Source organism: Acaromyces ingoldii (genome assembly GCF_003144295.1).
Source record: "Acaromyces ingoldii strain MCA 4198 unplaced genomic scaffold FA10scaffold_2, whole genome shotgun sequence".
NCBI lineage: Eukaryota > Fungi > Basidiomycota > Exobasidiomycetes > Exobasidiales > Cryptobasidiaceae > Acaromyces > Acaromyces ingoldii.
The window spans coordinates 260,348-275,474 of NW_020290248.1; the positions used below are offsets into that span (position 1 = coordinate 260,348).

Consider the following 15,127-nt stretch of genomic DNA (forward strand, 5'->3'; position numbering starts at 1 on the left):
TGACGTCCAAAATAAAGCAGGAAAAAAAAAAGTTTGATTCATCAAAAGGGACCCAAGAAAGAGTCTGGAGAAAGAGACGACGACCCAGGTTGAGCAGCGTCTGACGGGGACTAGGACCGGGCATAGCGAGCGAGCGAGCGCGTGTGTGTGTACCTGGGAATAGGGCAACGATGACACTGTTTGTGCCCGTGGACGAGCAGTCGGCGGAGGACAAGCGATGGATGGAGGAGGCGCTGGTCATGGCCGACGAAGCATTTCAGGCGGCCGAGGTGCCCGTCGGAAGTGTCTTTGTGCGCGATGGCAAGGTCATTGCTCGCCACCGCAACCGTACAAACGAGCTTATGAATGTGAGTGCTATGACTTGCCCCCCCTGATGGCTCCGAACGACCAATACTGATTTCTGTTTTCTCAGGCAACAAGACATGCTGAGCTCGAGGCCATTGACCATATCCTTAGCCTGTACCCACCCAAGTCGTCGGAGTTCCCCATAAATCCGCACGGGTGTCCCGAGGGCGACAACCCATTCAAGTCCACGACCCTCTATGTCACCATTGAGCCGTGCATCATGTGCGCTTCCGCTCTGCGCCAGGTCGGCATCAAGCGCGTCGTTTTCGGCGCCGGCAACGAGCGCTTCGGAGGTAACGGAAGCGTGCTGCCGGTCAATAGCGAGTGAGTAGTTCTACTTCGTCTTGGCTTGGCCTCTCTCCCTCTGACAGCAAACTCTTCCTTGGACAGCCCTATTCTTCAGAACTCGCCAGGGTACGAGGCCGTGGGAGGCTACTCCCGCGAACAGGCCATCATGCATCTCCGGCGCTTCTACCTGACCGAAAATATCTATGCGCCCAACCCGCGGAGCAAGGCGAACCGAAAGCTCAAGACGGACTTTCAACGTGGGTCATCCTTTATCCTTGGGCTCCTTTTTCTTCCTCTTCCCCAATGCCACTCTGCTGACTGCCAATCGATGCACATTCTCAGCTCCGGGCGTGTCAATGCATGGCCCCAATGGCCAGCCGACGAAAAAGACGACGAGAAAGAAGAGCGGACTTCCGGCAGTCAACGGCAACGGCAGCCTTGGCGGTAGCGCTCCCAACGAGGCGGGCAGCGAGAGCGGGAGCGGGGCAGAGGGGAGCAAGCCCGCACATCCCAGACTTGAGGAGGTGGCTCTCCTCTAGGCCGCCATTTCCTCCTTTATCTCCTTATAAATTATAGCTATCACTTGTATTTTTATTCGTCAACGTCATCGGTCATCGAGAGAGGAGGACTAAACAGAGGAACAATAGCATCGTAAATTACGCCTTGTATGCGTCCCGGGCCGGGTCAGCACAAGGTCGAGGTTTCGCATCCAAAGTCTCCAGAGTGCACACTCACGTATCCATCAAAGTCGTAGTCGATGCCCTGCTTCTTGATCTTGTCCTTTTTCTTCTCCTGTCTCTCCAGCAGCTTACGCTCTGCCTTCTCCCGGCTTTCCTGGGTGCGCACCGCATTGTGCCGGTCCTGGTGCTTTTCTGCGTGACGAACCTTTTTGAACTTGCGGTCGGCACCGACCCACATCTTGGGGTGAACCTTGTCCTTGGGCACCACCTTCGCCTGCAACATGCGGTTCTCGATGAGGTAGTTGTCCATTGTCTCTGCCACGATCCGCGCCACATCCTCGTCGTCAAACTCGACAAATGCGTAGTGCTTTGACGCGCCCGTTCGCCGATTCCTCGAGAGCCGCAGGCGCGAGACATCGCCGAATTGCGCAAGGTACTTTCGGAGAGGCTCCTCAGTCATCGACTTGGGCAGCCGTCCAAAGTAAATAACTGTCGGCGTCGAAGCATGCGCCTTTCCCTGCTTCTTGTCGCGCACCTTGTCCAGCTTGGCCTTGACCACTGCGTCGTTCTTGCTGCTGGGCAGCCGCACCACGCCGGAGCTTGAGATCTCTGCCAGACTGCTTCCTCCATCGTCATCCTCGTCATCTTCGTCTGACGAGTCGGCGCCCGACTCGCTGCCCGAGACATCAGACAGGCCGTGGATGTAGTCTCCATCGTCCTCGTCATCCTCGCTGTCTGCCTCCTCCTCTGCGTCCCTCTCCTCTTCGACAGGTGCTCCCACTTCGCTATCGTTCTCGTCCTCTTCGCTTTCTGACTCAAGTGCCGCCGTCGCTGCCGCTTTCTTCTTCTGCGGCCGCTCGCTCTTATCGGCCTTCTTCACCACCTCTTCCCTCGCCCTCTTCTTTCCCTTTTCCAGCACAGGCTTCGCTGGAGGCAGGGGAGCAGCACTCTTCTTGCCCTTTGACTCCGCAGCCGCCTTGGGTTGCGCCTTTGTCATACTGCTCTTCTTGGCCGCAGTGCTTTTTGATACTGCCATCTTCTCTTGTCTTGACGTCGTCGTCGTTGTCTTGTCCGTCCAGTACTTGCGCGCAGGAAGAACGCTTTCTCTCCAAATTTTTTATGGCCGGATCCCTCTTGGAAATTTTTGGAAACAAGGCTCGACTTTTTCGCGCCACGTGCTTCAGGCGCGCGCCCGCGCCTGACGCTCCACTTCCCTTGACAATTCCCGACACCTATTGCTGCTGCTTATTAGTCGGAGGGAAGGAAGCAGTGGAGACGAGACTATAGCGTTAGGCATTCGTTCTGAGGGAGACATGGATCTGTCGTGGCTGCAGCTTCCTCCTTCACTTGCAGGCCGGGGACGCCGGTCGTTCTTCCTCGTCGGCGTCGTGTCGGGCATCACGCTTTCGCTCGGAAGCCTCGCGACTGCGCTGCTCCTCGCCAATGTCCGTGCGCGACGACGACGCCGGCGGCGGCTGGCTCGCTTTGCGGGTCGGACCAGCACCAGTGGACGAAGCGATCGGAGCGACGAGCTGGACAGCGGACGGCGGCGCCGGAGAGCGGGCGGCATCATCGACATCCGTGCGGGCCAGGTCGTGCGCGGCGTCGACGGCCTCATTGGCAACACGCCGCTGATGCGGATCGAGAGCCTGAGCGAGCTGACCGGCTGCGAGATCCTGGCCAAGGCCGAGTTCCTCAACCCGGGAGGAAGCCCAAAGGACCGTGTCGCCAAGCAGATTCTGGACGATGCCGAGGATGAGGGGCTGCTGCATCCCAATACCGGCAGCTGCATCTTTGAGGGGACAGTCGGGTGGGTCATGCGCGGCACCTTAGAAAAAGGGCTAGAGCTGACAACGGAAGAAATGTATGGCCCCTGCAGATCGACGGGGATATCGCTGGCAACTCTCTCGAGAGCAAGAGGGTATCGGTGCTCCATTGTCATTCCCGACGATGTAGCTCGCGAAAAGGCAGAGCTTCTGAGAAAGCTCGGCGCCGAGATCGACGCCGTCCGTCCTCGGGGCATCGTCGATCCGAGACATGTGCGTGATAGATCCCCTAACTGCGCTGATTCTGTGGCGACCTGACACGCTGTTCTTCATGCAGTTCGTCAATGAGGCGCGAGCTCGCGCGGAGGCCTTCGGAACCACTGAGCTTGTCGGCCCGCATCCTCATACCGACGAGCAATCAGCGTCAGGCGAAATCTTTGACGGTGGAGAGAAGCGAAGCGACCTCGTCGTCACCACAAATGCGCATGCTCACCGCTCAGGGTCTGAGACGACGCATGCAGACGATGCAGACGATCTCGAGACGAAGCCGCGGGGCTTCTTTGCCGACCAGGTGGGTTATTCGTACACAGCTACAGGAGCTTCCCATTCGACTGCTGACGAAGGAGTATCCTAATCCTAGTTTGAGAACGTTTCCAACTTTTACGCCCACTACCATGGGACAGGTCCCGAGATTTGGAGGCAAACCGGTGGGATGCTCGACGCCTTTGTCGCGGGTGCCGGCACGGGAGGCACGCTTTCTGGCGTGGCCGTCTACCTCCAGCAACAAGTCGCCGAGGCCAACGCTAGCGACTCGGGGTCTGACGACGGTGACTCCGACTCCGATTCAGGCATCTTCACCTCGTGGCTCCGCTTTGGCAACCGGAGGTCTGCGCAGCGAAGGTGGGCCCCGTCCGAAGACGAGGTCAAACCCTGGGAAGAGGAAAAGAAGGAGTCGGGAGGGCTGGAATGGCCCGGTCAGCGCGAAGCGGAGCGGCGCATTGAGATCGTGCTGGCAGACCCCCAGGGCTCGGGTCTCTTCAACAAGGTCAAGTACGGCGTCATGTTCAACCAGACAGAGGCCGAGGGCAAGCGCCGAAGACACCAGGTAGACACGGTCGTGGAGGGCATCGGGCTCAACAGGCTCACAAAAAACTTTGAGATGGGCCTCGACTACTTCGACTCGGCAGAGAGGGTCACAGACGATGAGGCACTTCGCATGTCGAGGCATTTGGTTCTGAGGTGTGTTTCTCCTCCTCCGTCAGTCTATGTTCTAATATTACTTTGAGCTGATCAATGACTCGACAGAGACGGCCTCTTTCTCGGCTCTTCGTCGGCCGTCAACTGCGTCGCAGCGGTGCGGACGGCGCTGAGACTCAAGCAGCAAACAAGAAAGGGCGGGGAGCCGCCGGTGGTTGTGACGATCTTGTGCGACTCAGGGACGAGGCACCTCTCCAAGTTCTGGGATGACGATGCGGTGCGGAAGCTTGGTCTGGACCCGGCAAAGAATGATATATCAGACATCTTGGCTGCTCCTGCTCCTGCTGATGCGCCACCTGCTTCCTCTTAGAGGCTTGGCCGTGAGCTTGGACCCGAGATGTGAGCCTTCGAAAAGGAATGTATCACAAGCAACATTATGTAATCTCAATCTATCTGATAGCGTAGCAGACGCGCGAAACCCTTCATTAACCTGCTTTCTAACGCACTGCTCGAGAGACGACGGCGCTGTCTGTTCTCTGGACTTGGGGCGATGGCGCATCATCTACGGTGGGCCTCGACGTCCAAGCTGACACTGGCGTCGACGTCGTCGTCGTCGAGTGGGCTACTCTCTGCTCAGCCTGGGTGGCGAGGCAACGCCTCCTCCACTTTGCCCTCGTCGGCTCGGACGCTCTTCATGCACACGCCAGTGCCAGTGCCGTTGCTGCTGCCGTCCCGTGCTCCTCCTCGTGGGATACGCTCGGCTGTGGGCCTTCAAGTAGCTGGAAGTGTGAACAAACCACGGCTGCTCCATACGACGGCACCGTGGCACGACCACTATAGCACACTCGACATTTCTCCCCAGGCCTCGCAGAAGGACATCAAGGCGCAGTTCTACAAGGTGAGTCGTTGTCAACCCGAGCTTGGGGCCATGAGTGGAAAGGCAGGACTGACGAACGATGTATGTGGACACAAACAGCTATCGAAGCAGTTCCACCCAGACCGCAACCAGGGTTCAGACGATGCGAAGCGCAAGTTTCAGGAAGTGTCCGAGGCGTATGCGTCGCTCGGGACCGAGGCCAATCGGTCAGTCTCTGCGTTCTAACAATTTACTTCTGTTTCGCCCTGCTAATGCTGTTGCTTTCTCTCAACACAGGAAAGAATATGACCGGTCCCTTGCGGCACGGAGAGCGGGTGGTGGGGGAGGCGGAGGGAGGAGCTTCCGGTACGCCTCGTCGGACAACTCGTCGCGACGGGCCCGCGCGACATATGCGTGGAATTACCGGCAGCAGCAGGGCCGGCGCGACTCGCAGCACCATCAGAGCAGGGCCTCGTCGTACCACCCCCACTTCTCTGGCTCCTCGACGAGCAGCGGCAGCGGCAGCTCATCATCGATGTTTGAGCGCTTTGCGGCGCGCGAGCGGCGGCGCGAGGCCGCGACGCAGGCTCGCCAGGGCACCGCGGCCTACAAGGACAGCTTCGGCAATGTCTCGCCAGAGGAGCACCATGCACAGACGGCCAGCCCCGTCATCAGATTCCTCCAGGTCGCAGGGCTTTTCTACGTCGTCTTTTGGGTCGGCACGAGGCTGGGGGGCGGGAGCCAGACGACCAAGATCAAGGCCGAGCAAGAGGACGAGTGGGAGCATAGAGACTCAGTGACAATCAGAAGATGTTGAACGTCCAGATTCCACCCCAAACAGCATTTAGACGGTCTGTTTTCAAGCTCCTTACTCATGTCATTAGCAAATCCGCGAGGATCCTGTATTCTACCAAGTGATCCTCTCACAGACCCTGAGGCTATATACAGTACATGCATCTTTTTTTCAACTGTCTCTTTGACCAACGTCCTGCCTTGCATTTTGGGTTTTTCCTTCTTTCATTGCGCTCGGAGATGAGCGCATTTATTGGCTCTTCTTGCCGTTTGCCTGGCCGCTCCTCAGGTCCTCGACCTTTTCCATGGCAGCGTCCCTGACCTCCTCGCCCGTCTTCTTCGCCTCGCCCTCGATCTTGTCGACATCGGGCACCTGCGGGTTGCCCTCCTTGGCTCCCTTTTGCTGCTGCTGTTGCTGCTCCTTCTCGTTCCTCTGCCGCTTCTTCTCGGCGCCAGCGCCGCTGACGCTGTCGAGCCACTTGCCTGCACCGAGCCGAATGGCCACCATGGGACCGAGGGCCAACACGATACCGTAGTACCAGAGCTGGCCCCACGCCTGCAGGCTCTTGCCGAATTCGAGGAGGATAAAGGGCGCCGCCGTGTAGTTCATCGTGAGCTGCACGGCCACGACCGAGAGGGTGCAGTAGGCGAGCTGCGCGATCGTGTAGCTGCCGTCAAGGAGGGAGCGGACAGAGGTGGGGTTCGACTTGCGCGCGACGCTTCCCTTGAAGAAGATGGGGCGCAGGTGGGAGCGCAGCCCGCGGCCGCTCGACTGCAGGAGGCCACCGAGGACAAAGGCGAGGTAGTAGCCGGGCGCGACGCCGTGCCAAAAGGCACTGGTGATAAAGGTGGCCATGGTGCTCTTGAAGCCCGGCTTCTTGCCCGGTCGCGACACGCGCTTGTAGACATTGTTGCGCAGCCACACGTCTGTGGTCGCATTTTTTAGTCAGTGCCGTGCTCGTCGGGACTATAAGGCCAACGATGCGCGCTTGCACTCACTAGTGTTGATGTTCCAGCTGTCGAGGAGCTCCTTCCAGTTGTTTGCAAATTCGATGCCCATGAAGTTTACATTCTGGCATCGGTTCCACTTTGACTGGCCCTGGTTCTCTTTGGCGCCGCCAACGAAGCCATTGAACGAGAGGCCGGACAAAATGCATGCCGCCTTTTATGTACGGGCAGCAATTTGTTAGAACAGGTATACCTTGGGAGAGTAGGAAAGGAGGCTTACGTTTGTCAGATTCCAGATGCCGTAGTACTTTGTCCTGGCTGCAAATCCCGCGAGCTGTGTGAGGACTACGCGCGAAAGAATACCCGGCTTCTCCTCGCCAAGCTTGAGGGGAGCCACGAGCATCTCGTAGTCGAAGCGAGGGGTGAGGTAGGACCACGCGGCGAGCGAGAGGATGCCCAGGGTGAGCTGCTTTGCGCAGGCCTGGACGCGACCTCGGGGGGGAAGACGCATGCCCGAGTATGGTGACGTGCGCGTCTTCTCGGGGTACATCGCCCCTGTGGACCAGGCCCGGTAGTCGACGAAGCGAGTCGATGGCCCGATGAGGAGGCCCGGAAAGTAAAACCTGTCGGGTAGGTCACGTTGCTCGACTTAGTAAAGCCCGTACTACAGCACACGGCAGAAGGGGGAGGGGGGCGAGAGACACTCACGCGTAGCCCAGAAACTCAAGGATGCTCGGGAACTCGGTGATGCGCATGCTCTTCTGCTGTTCATCGCACTGCTCGGCCGTCCTGTTCTTGCCATCGTGCACGCTCCAGGCGAAGCTCGTGAGGTTCATCGTCAGCACCATCTGCGCGGCCGTGATCTCGATGGTGGTCAGCGGGATATTTCCAAAGGCCCGCACGAGGTGGTTGACGGTGAGGTGGCCCATGGCCAAGCCAAAGACGAGCCAGGGCATCCAGGCCTTGCCGCCGACATTGTGCTTGGTGACAAAGTAAGTCGTCAGGGTTGAGACCAGCAGCTGAAGGTAGCCGCCGGGAAGATCGAGGATGCCCCAAAGGAAGAAGGAGCCGACAAGGAAGTTGAACAGGTGCTTCTGTACTGCCGTCAGGTGCGGCAGAGGCACAGCGAGCGGAAATGCCAGAAAGAAGCAGGTAAAGAGCTGTGGAGTACCGAACAAGATCGGTGAGCCTCTTGGCACCTGGCGACAGTTTCTTTCAGAGAGACAAAGGAAACACGCACCTTGACATAGTCGGGGGGCATGGCCGTAGCCTCGCCGAGGTAGATAAAGGTATCCCGGAACATGACTTTGTCTTGATCCTCTGTTCCTCCTCTCGACCGCTGCTGGCTAGAAGAGAAGCAGCGAGCAGGAGGAACCTTTGCAACACAAAAAAGCTTTCTCGGACATTCACGTGGCCCTCCACTTCTCACCTTTTTTTCTTTTTTTTATACCCGTCCCCCCAGAGAATAGGCCAGTAGTGGATGTGAAAGGCCGCATCAATCGCTGCGTCATGGCTAATCAGATGCTCGTTGCCCGCAGCATACTCGGCCCTTGCTCGATCAGACAGATAGAAGCGCAAAGATGGCGCACACATAGATGGCGCACACATAAGACGAAAGAGCATGATTGTAGCAGCTATAGGTACAAAGAGCAGACAAGGCCCCTCAGCGCCTTTTGCGCGCCTCGTCCCTCGTCCACGGCCAAGATGTGCTCGAGCGTGTTGCTGGCTCGGCCTGCCGCCAGCCTGGCTCCTGCCACGCTCGCATCTCGTCCGGGACCGCAACGGCCTGGTCCTTTTGCCCCTTCTTGGCGAGCCTCAGCGCCTCGCGCTCCAGCCAGCCTGGATGCAGCGTGAGCTGGCTGGGTGAGGCGCCGTCGTACACCAGCTTGGTCGGCCCTTCTACGGTGTACACGGCGATGCCATTGTCTCTGAGTATGCGCGTGCCTTCGCACTTGACAAAATCGTCTGGCTCCTTGACGCCCTGAAAGACGCGGGCGATGCGTAGCGTGACATTGTGGCCCGCAGGCGCCCTGAAGCGGTACTTGTCCCGGTTGAACTCGAGGATCCGCTCGACGCACGGCGGTTTCTTTGACAGCCGGCTGCTGCAGGGCTCCATAGTCGTGTACAGATCTAGATCAAGAAAGTTGTCCGGCTCTCGCGTTGCCTTTTTCTGGACTTGGACGCACCGCAGAGCGAGTCTCTCGAGGGCCACTTCCTCGGCGTGCGTGTTGCCAGGCGTCTCGCGAGAGTAGCCGGTGGTAAAAATGCCCCGAGTGCCGCCGTCATCGCGCTGCATGCTGCCGTTGCTCGACGACCGGGCGATGACGCAGCCGACACTGAAGGCGGTCGTCGTTGGATCGCATCTACTAGCGAACTCGAGTGCCAAGAGCATCCTCTCTAGGTGAATCCCATCATTGGGACTTGTCGTGGCATCGTTGCCCAAGGCATATCTCCTCGAGACTTCGAAGCGATTGAGAAAGTCATAGTCTCGCTTCCACAGCCCGTACTCGTTCTCCACGCCCCCATCGTCCCACACGGCCCAGCTGTCGCGTATTCGGAGGGCAGTGACCAAGGGGTGCTCGAGGATCACCTGCCGGACAGTCTTGGGCCCGCCTTTATATGCAGTGGAGAAGAGGTTACGCCGACGGCTTAGCGTTTCAAAGACGTGGTACCATGCGATACCGAAGGCGAAGCCAAGCGCTGCTCCCACGATGATCTGCAGCGGCGTGTGGTAGGAGAGGTGGTACCTAAGGGTAGTGCGACGCACGGTCAGCATGGTCCCTAAGCGCAGCGCTGTGAGAACTTAGAAAAAGAAAAGACTCACCGGCTGTAGGCCACGGCAGCGCTGAGAGAGACGATGAGCCCCACCACGACGGTGTGCTCGAATCTACGTAGGACCCAAATGAGAGACCAGCAACGATCCTTTGCCATGCCCGGCCGGAAGGTGAAGAGGTGGAGGAGCCAAAAGGCAGCAAAGTAGCCCATGAACTGAGCGTGGGAGCTCGGCATTGCGTAGCCCGTGCCAAGAAAGGACGTGGGCCTCGGATGGCGGAAAGAGCGCTTGAGGACCCAGTTGAGGGCCTCGTTGGCCAGCTGACCGGCGAGGCCGACGAGAATGCTGAGCTCGCGCCGGAAGAGGAGGAGTGTTACGTACGAAGAGAGCAGGAAGAGCGGCGCCAGCGTGACGAGAGCCAGGGTGGCCGAGAGTGAGTGGCGGGCATCGTCTTTGGGGCTACGTTGTCAGCGATGGCGGCCGCTGTAGAAAGGGGAAGGAAGGGCAAGTGAACTCACATTGGACGTGCGTGAGGGCCAGAGAGGTGAATTGGCCTGGGTCTAGAGATCCAACGTGGTCCGAGCTGAACACTCCCTGAACCAGCCCCAAGAGCGCCGAGCCCATATTGTGTAGGCCCCCTTTTCGTGCGCGGCAGCTTCCTTCTTCGTCGCCGCGATTGAGACTTGGACAGGCTGACGAAGGAAACAAGCGCGGGCGCGCGGGGCTCGTGCGAGCACGGGCTGTCGAATGACGGATTAATGCCGTGAAAGTGACAGTTCGCACACGCACGTGTACTCAACCACTAGCAAGCCCGAATTTTGTATTTGCACTTCGTCGGAGTGGAGGAACCATACAATTGGGAGAATTCAAACAGAAAAACGTCGCACGACAGTGTAAGAGAGGAAGCGAGGAGGGGATGGAGGTGGGGGGTAAGAAATCACCCAGCAGCTTCTTTCTTCCTCGGGCCTATCGTTGCAAACTCTCCCCTCTCTTCACCATCACCACTATTTCCTATCGTTTGCTCCTACCAGAAAGAACGCCATTAAGATGCCCAAGGGATACGCTATTGCCGACACGAAGAAGTGGACCGACTTCAAGGTCATCGACTTTGACCTCAAGACGCCCGAAGACGATGACGTCGACGTTGACATCCAGTTCTGTGGTGTCTGCGTGAGTTTGCCGGCGGGAAGAACCAACGGCATACAGCACTTGTCTTACTGACTCTTGTCTCTTGATTGATCTTTCCTTCCATTAGGGCTCCGACGTGCACACCATCTCGGGAGGCTGGGGCGAGCTGAGCGTCCCGGCTGTGATTCCCGGCCACGAGATCGTGGGCAAGGTCACCAAGGTCGGCAAGAACGTCAAGGGTATCGAGGTCGGCCAGCGCGTCGGCGTCGGCGCCCAGGTCGGTTCGTGCGGCACGTGCAACCCGTGCAAGACGGACCACGAGAACTACTGCATCGGCGATGGCAAGAAGGGCTTGGTCGACACCTACAACAGCCTTTACCCCGATGGCAAGGCCGCCCAGGGCGGCTACAGCACCGCCATCCGGGCTCACCAGCAGTTTGTCTTCCCCATCCCCGACGCCATCACGTCGGAGGATGCTGCCTCGATGCTCTGGTGCGCATCTTGCTCTTTCTCCTGTCCTTCTCCTTTATTCGCATTTTGGCTGACTTTGCTGGCCTCTTGCAGCGGCGGCCTCACCGTCTTTGCTCCCCTCAACCGCAACGGCTGCGGCCCTGGCAAGAAGGTTGCCGTCGTCGGTCTCGGTGGCCTTGGTCACTATGGTGAGCAATGCAACAAATGGAGTAGCTGCCAGATTGCGGACCACAAGTGGCTGACATATTCCCTTTCTCCAGCCGTGCTCTTTGCTGTGGCCATGGGCGCCGAGGTGACCGTCATCTCGCACTCGCCCAAGAAGAAGGAGGATGCATTCAAGATGGGCGCCAAGCACTTTGTCGCCACGGGCGAGGACAAGGACTGGCACACGCGCTATGGCCGCGAGCTGACGCCGTTTGACATCATCATCTCGACTGCTTCGTCCAACGCAGTCGACCTCAAGTCGGTGATGCACACGCTCCAGACCTACGGCTCGTGCGTCTACGTGGGCATGCCCGAGGACCACTTTGAGGTGCGCGCCCAGACGCTGGCCTTCAACGGCTGCAACCTCCAAGGATCGCACATTGGCAGCAAGAAGGAGGCCCTCAAGATGCTTGACCTCGCCGCCGAGAAGAACGTCAAGCCCTGGATCGAGGTGCTGGACATGAAGGAGTGCGCCAAGGCCGTCGCCCGTGTCCACTCCAACGACATCCGCTACCGCTTCGTCCTCAAGCAGGACCTGGAGCCCGTTGCTTGAGCGCTTCGGTAGTCGTGTTGGTCTGAGATACTGTCGCTACTTAACGGTGCGCCTAGCTAAAATGTTTGAGAATGTCATATTTTGATCCAACCTCTCCCGCTCTCTCCCTCCACCTCTGCCTGCCCGACCTGCCTGTGCCTGGGTTCGGCATTGAAGCGTGAGCAGCGGCTCACATTTACCGTCAGGTCTGGTTTGGTAATCTTTTCTCATTCTTGAAAAATATTGCATCAAGCGACAGTGAAACAGGTGTATTCCGCGTGAGCCCCAAGAAAAATCGGCGAGAGGCCATTTTCAGCTCAGCCTCGGCCATCGCTGGTCTTCTCGCCGAGGCAATGCAAATAGGCTAAGCAACCCCGCAGGACGCAGGCCGGGACCCAATCTGGCTTCTTAGCTACTCGACTACTCTACTACTACTGGTCGACTGTCCCCGTGGCGCTTGCTTCCTCACTGTGCATTTTTTAATCTTTCACGCCCCCATCCTTCCCTTCCCCCATAGTGGCTAAAGTTGGCAGACTTCGCTTTGCCTTTTTGCTGACGAGAACATCGGAAGAGCAAGCGAGCCAGCATCGCCCGCCACTTGCTTTTCCTTTTCTCCTTCCCCACGATCTCATCCTCCCCGCAAGTAGACCTTCGTCTGCGCCATCCCTTCCCTCTTTCTTCATCATGCCTTTCACAACCAAGGCAAGCGACGTCTGGGACGAGAACCAGCAGGCGGTGAGTTTGTGCGATTGGCGCGTGGCGGAAGCTGTCCTCCGCAAGCAAGCCCAATCTGACACACGACATGTAATGCCCAGGTCATGCTGGCCGTGGCTGATGCCTTTGTGCCTCACCTCGATGGTCCCGAGGCTGCCCGTGTTGTCGCTTCGCTCCCTCCCACGGCGACGGACCGGCAGCGGGAGCTGGTGGCCCAGTTTGCCGCCGACGGATTCAAAGACTACCCGTACCTCCTCGACCGGTTCGCGCACCAGGCCCGCGTCTCGCTCTCGGCCTCGACGCTGTGGCAGATCAACCTGACGCTGAGCGCACTCGCCACCCGGCCCGGCTGCCTGGCCCTCACTGGCCGCTTGGGCCCCTTCCAGGCGCTCGACACGCCCACGCGTGCCGCGATCCTCAAGGGCTGGGCCGCCTCGCCCCTCGCTCTGCTCCAGAAGGCAGCTGCCGGCTTCAAGGGCTTGTCCCTCATCGTCTTTTACCGCTTCCACCAGACGGCTTGGGAGGCAGTCGGATACAGCGATGGCCAGGCCAGCGACTGGAAGGAAAAGGTCCAAGCGGAGAAGGAGGAACCCCACTACCCGTACGTGTTTGAAAACGACAAGATCGCAGCGACGTCTCCCGGTGTCGACGTCGAGCTCGACACCGATGTCCTCATCATTGGCTCGGGCGCCGGTGGCGGTGTCGTAGCAAAGTATCTGACGGAGCGGGGGCTGCGCTGCCTCATTGCTGAAAAGGGCACTTACATGCGCCCCGCCGACGTGACGGGACGAGAGGACCAAGGCTACCCCGAGATGTATGAGGCAGAGGGCCTGATGCCCGTCGAGAACGGGAGCGTAAACGTGCTTGCCGGCTCCACGTTTGGAGGAGGCACCACGGTCAACTGGTCTGCGTCGCTCAAGCCTCGTCATTACGCCCGCGAGGCTTGGGCCACCAAGCACGGCCTGCCTTACTTCAGGGGCCCTGCCTTCAGCGACGACCTCAACGCCGTCTGCGGCCGCATGGGCTGCTCCACGCACGCCATCAAGCACAACATCGCCAACTCGCTCCTGGCCCTGGGCGCCCAGCGAGCCGGCCAGCCCGTCGAGGCGGTGCCGCAGAACTCGGGCGGCCACGTCCACTACTGTGGCAAGTGCCAGCTCGGCTGTGTCAGTGGCCACAAGCAGGGCGGCACCGTCACCTGGCTCCGCGATGCAGCCGAGACGGGCAATGCCGGCTTCGTTCTCAACTGCAACATCGACCGTGTTCTCTTTGACAAGTCTGGACGCAAGGCCATTGGTGCCCTTGCCACCATCGATGGACGAAAGGTGACGATCCGTGCCAACAAGGCCGTCGTGTCCTCGGCCGGCTCGATCCAGACGCCCGCCGTGCTGCTCCGATCGCCCGAGCTCAAGTACAACAAGCAGATTGGCCAGCACCTGCACCTGCACCCCACCACGACCGTCGTTGGCTTCTACGATTTCCCCATCAACCCGTGGGAGGGCAGCCTGCTCACGATGGTGTCCAATGCCGCCGAGCTCGTCGATGCCGAGGGTTGGGGATGCAAGATCGAAGTCATTGCTTCGTCTCCCTCCATCCACGCCGCCTTTTCCAACTACGAAGACTCGACGGCGCACAAGGCCGCCATGCTCCGCTACAGCCACTCGTTTACCATCATTGTCATCTGCAGGGACCGCGACGGTGGCCGCGTCTTCATCGACAACGAGGGCAAGGCACGGATGGACTACAGCATCAGCAAGCACGACCAGCAGTCGCTCCTCCAGGGCGTCCTCCGCGCCACGGAGATCCACATGATGGCGGGCGCATCCCAGATCTCGACGTGCCAGGTCGGCATGGCGCCCTACAAGCCTGCCCTCACGTCTGCCGGCGGCCACCCGGACGTGGGCGGCAAGGTGCTGCCCGAGAGCACGACGCTGCCGTCGACGGCGACGCCCGTCGAGGCGCTCCCACGCAGCCTCAACGAAGACGGCTACCGGGCCTGGCGAAAGGGCATCGAAAAGGCCGGCGTCGCGCCCAACTGGTGCACGACGGGAAGCGCACACCAGATGGGCTCCTGCCGGATGGGAAGCAGCCCAAAGACGTCGGCCCTCGATCCCGAGGGACGGGTGTGGGGCGCCAAGAACCTGTATGTCGCCGATGCGAGCTGCTTGCCAGAGGCCAGCGGCGTCAACCCCATGATCACGACAATGGCGACGGCCCGGGGCGTCGCGAGGAACATTGCAAAGGACCTCGGCGTCGAGCGGCCAGAGAACCTGACTGGCCCGAACATGAGGGAGTCGCGCATCTAGAGTGTGAACCTCTTTTGCTTTTCCCGTCCTGCCCAGCCTCTCTTCTCTCTTAGTAGTACCTCTCCTCTCGCATGTGCTGTCATGTCAAGTCCTGCAATGTCATGCTGTCTCTGCCCAGATCTCCTGC

General features: G+C 59.3%; 8 protein-coding genes across 8 annotated transcripts; 5 read left to right on the plus strand and 3 right to left on the minus strand.

The window, feature by feature from the left end:
* Window positions 1-163: 163 nt before the first annotated feature.
* Window positions 164-1,285, plus strand: FA10DRAFT_265054 (cytidine deaminase-like protein). Its single transcript, XM_025520902.1, has 4 exons — window positions 164-347; window positions 413-669; window positions 736-890; window positions 976-1,285. Exons 1-4 carry the CDS (start codon window positions 171-173, stop codon window positions 1,170-1,172), a joined length of 786 nt encoding a protein of 261 aa, XP_025378382.1. The 5' UTR covers window positions 164-170; the 3' UTR covers window positions 1,173-1,285.
* Window positions 1,206-2,418, minus strand: FA10DRAFT_265055 (hypothetical protein). Its single transcript, XM_025520903.1, has 2 exons — window positions 1,369-2,418; window positions 1,206-1,295 (listed from the first exon to the last, which is right to left on the minus strand). Exons 1-2 carry the CDS (start codon window positions 2,347-2,349, stop codon window positions 1,290-1,292), a joined length of 987 nt encoding a protein of 328 aa, XP_025378383.1. The 5' UTR covers window positions 2,350-2,418; the 3' UTR covers window positions 1,206-1,289.
* Window positions 2,419-2,556: 138 nt separating this feature from the next.
* FA10DRAFT_238625 (PALP-domain-containing protein) lies at window positions 2,557-4,760 on the plus strand. The gene is made up of 5 exons (XM_025519146.1): window positions 2,557-3,123; window positions 3,193-3,352; window positions 3,417-3,650; window positions 3,720-4,318; window positions 4,385-4,760. Exons 1-5 carry the CDS (start codon window positions 2,627-2,629, stop codon window positions 4,644-4,646), a joined length of 1,752 nt encoding a protein of 583 aa, XP_025378384.1. The 5' UTR covers window positions 2,557-2,626; the 3' UTR covers window positions 4,647-4,760.
* A 14-nt stretch (window positions 4,761-4,774) lies between these two features.
* On the plus strand, window positions 4,775-6,107 carry FA10DRAFT_265057 (DnaJ-domain-containing protein). The gene is made up of 3 exons (XM_025520904.1): window positions 4,775-5,174; window positions 5,253-5,359; window positions 5,430-6,107. Exons 1-3 carry the CDS (start codon window positions 4,971-4,973, stop codon window positions 5,947-5,949), a joined length of 831 nt encoding a protein of 276 aa, XP_025378385.1. The 5' UTR covers window positions 4,775-4,970; the 3' UTR covers window positions 5,950-6,107.
* FA10DRAFT_278067 (MBOAT-domain-containing protein) lies at window positions 5,868-8,230 on the minus strand. The gene is made up of 5 exons (XM_025523426.1): window positions 8,113-8,230; window positions 7,581-8,032; window positions 7,153-7,495; window positions 6,924-7,086; window positions 5,868-6,851 (listed from the first exon to the last, which is right to left on the minus strand). Exons 1-5 carry the CDS (start codon window positions 8,173-8,175, stop codon window positions 6,175-6,177), a joined length of 1,698 nt encoding a protein of 565 aa, XP_025378386.1. The 5' UTR covers window positions 8,176-8,230; the 3' UTR covers window positions 5,868-6,174.
* Window positions 8,231-8,489: 259 nt separating this feature from the next.
* FA10DRAFT_299820 (PAP2-domain-containing protein) lies at window positions 8,490-10,334 on the minus strand. Its single transcript, XM_025524763.1, has 3 exons — window positions 10,164-10,334; window positions 9,697-10,096; window positions 8,490-9,619 (listed from the first exon to the last, which is right to left on the minus strand). The coding sequence occupies exons 1-3, from the start codon at window positions 10,267-10,269 to the stop codon at window positions 8,536-8,538; spliced, it is 1,590 nt and encodes a 529-aa protein (XP_025378387.1). The 5' UTR covers window positions 10,270-10,334; the 3' UTR covers window positions 8,490-8,535.
* A 297-nt stretch (window positions 10,335-10,631) lies between these two features.
* FA10DRAFT_265060 (GroES-like protein) lies at window positions 10,632-12,073 on the plus strand. Its single transcript, XM_025520905.1, has 4 exons — window positions 10,632-10,815; window positions 10,901-11,265; window positions 11,338-11,432; window positions 11,505-12,073. The coding sequence occupies exons 1-4, from the start codon at window positions 10,693-10,695 to the stop codon at window positions 11,999-12,001; spliced, it is 1,080 nt and encodes a 359-aa protein (XP_025378388.1). The 5' UTR covers window positions 10,632-10,692; the 3' UTR covers window positions 12,002-12,073.
* Window positions 12,074-12,350: 277 nt separating this feature from the next.
* FA10DRAFT_249372 (long-chain fatty alcohol dehydrogenase) lies at window positions 12,351-15,125 on the plus strand. The gene is made up of 2 exons (XM_025519533.1): window positions 12,351-12,715; window positions 12,796-15,125. Exons 1-2 carry the CDS (start codon window positions 12,665-12,667, stop codon window positions 14,998-15,000), a joined length of 2,256 nt encoding a protein of 751 aa, XP_025378389.1. The 5' UTR covers window positions 12,351-12,664; the 3' UTR covers window positions 15,001-15,125.
* The last annotated feature ends 2 nt before the right edge of the window (window positions 15,126-15,127 follow it).

Bases quoted from the DNA above. Each gene is read 5' to 3' on its own strand.
- FA10DRAFT_265054 (XM_025520902.1), top strand. From the start codon at position 171: ATGACACTGTTTGTGCCCGTGGACGAGCAGTCGGCGGAGGACAAGCGA. The intron at 348-412 runs GTGAGTGCTATG...CTGTTTTCTCAG, and splicing joins GTACAAACGAGCTTATGAAT to GCAACAAGACATGCTGAGCT. The intron at 670-735 runs GTGAGTAGTTCT...TTCCTTGGACAG, and splicing joins GTGCTGCCGGTCAATAGCGA to CCCTATTCTTCAGAACTCGC.
- FA10DRAFT_265055 (XM_025520903.1), bottom strand. From the start codon at position 2,349: ATGGCAGTATCAAAAAGCACTGCGGCCAAGAAGAGCAGTATGACAAAG.
- FA10DRAFT_238625 (XM_025519146.1), top strand. From the start codon at position 2,627: ATGGATCTGTCGTGGCTGCAGCTTCCTCCTTCACTTGCAGGCCGGGGA. The intron at 3,124-3,192 runs GTGGGTCATGCG...TGGCCCCTGCAG, and splicing joins ATCTTTGAGGGGACAGTCGG to ATCGACGGGGATATCGCTGG. The intron at 3,353-3,416 runs GTGCGTGATAGA...TTCTTCATGCAG, and splicing joins GCATCGTCGATCCGAGACAT to TTCGTCAATGAGGCGCGAGC.
- FA10DRAFT_265057 (XM_025520904.1), top strand. From the start codon at position 4,971: ATGCACACGCCAGTGCCAGTGCCGTTGCTGCTGCCGTCCCGTGCTCCT. The intron at 5,175-5,252 runs GTGAGTCGTTGT...GGACACAAACAG, and splicing joins TCAAGGCGCAGTTCTACAAG to CTATCGAAGCAGTTCCACCC. The intron at 5,360-5,429 runs GTCAGTCTCTGC...CTCTCAACACAG, and splicing joins CTCGGGACCGAGGCCAATCG to GAAAGAATATGACCGGTCCC.
- FA10DRAFT_278067 (XM_025523426.1), bottom strand. From the start codon at position 8,175: ATGTTCCGGGATACCTTTATCTACCTCGGCGAGGCTACGGCCATGCCC. The intron at 8,033-8,112 runs GTGCGTGTTTCC...GGTACTCCACAG, and splicing joins TGCCCCCCGACTATGTCAAG to CTCTTTACCTGCTTCTTTCT. The intron at 7,496-7,580 runs GTGAGTGTCTCT...CCTACCCGACAG, and splicing joins CTTGAGTTTCTGGGCTACGC to GTTTTACTTTCCGGGCCTCC.
- FA10DRAFT_299820 (XM_025524763.1), bottom strand. From the start codon at position 10,269: ATGGGCTCGGCGCTCTTGGGGCTGGTTCAGGGAGTGTTCAGCTCGGAC. The intron at 10,097-10,163 runs GTGAGTTCACTT...GTAGCCCCAAAG, and splicing joins GGCCCTCACGCACGTCCAAT to ACGATGCCCGCCACTCACTC. The intron at 9,620-9,696 runs GTGAGTCTTTTC...CACTACCCTTAG, and splicing joins GCTGCCGTGGCCTACAGCCG to GTACCACCTCTCCTACCACA.
- FA10DRAFT_265060 (XM_025520905.1), top strand. From the start codon at position 10,693: ATGCCCAAGGGATACGCTATTGCCGACACGAAGAAGTGGACCGACTTC. The intron at 11,266-11,337 runs GTGCGCATCTTG...GGCCTCTTGCAG, and splicing joins GATGCTGCCTCGATGCTCTG to CGGCGGCCTCACCGTCTTTG. The intron at 11,433-11,504 runs GTGAGCAATGCA...CCCTTTCTCCAG, and splicing joins CGGTGGCCTTGGTCACTATG to CCGTGCTCTTTGCTGTGGCC.
- FA10DRAFT_249372 (XM_025519533.1), top strand. From the start codon at position 12,665: ATGCCTTTCACAACCAAGGCAAGCGACGTCTGGGACGAGAACCAGCAG. The intron at 12,716-12,795 runs GTGAGTTTGTGC...TGTAATGCCCAG, and splicing joins GGGACGAGAACCAGCAGGCG to GTCATGCTGGCCGTGGCTGA.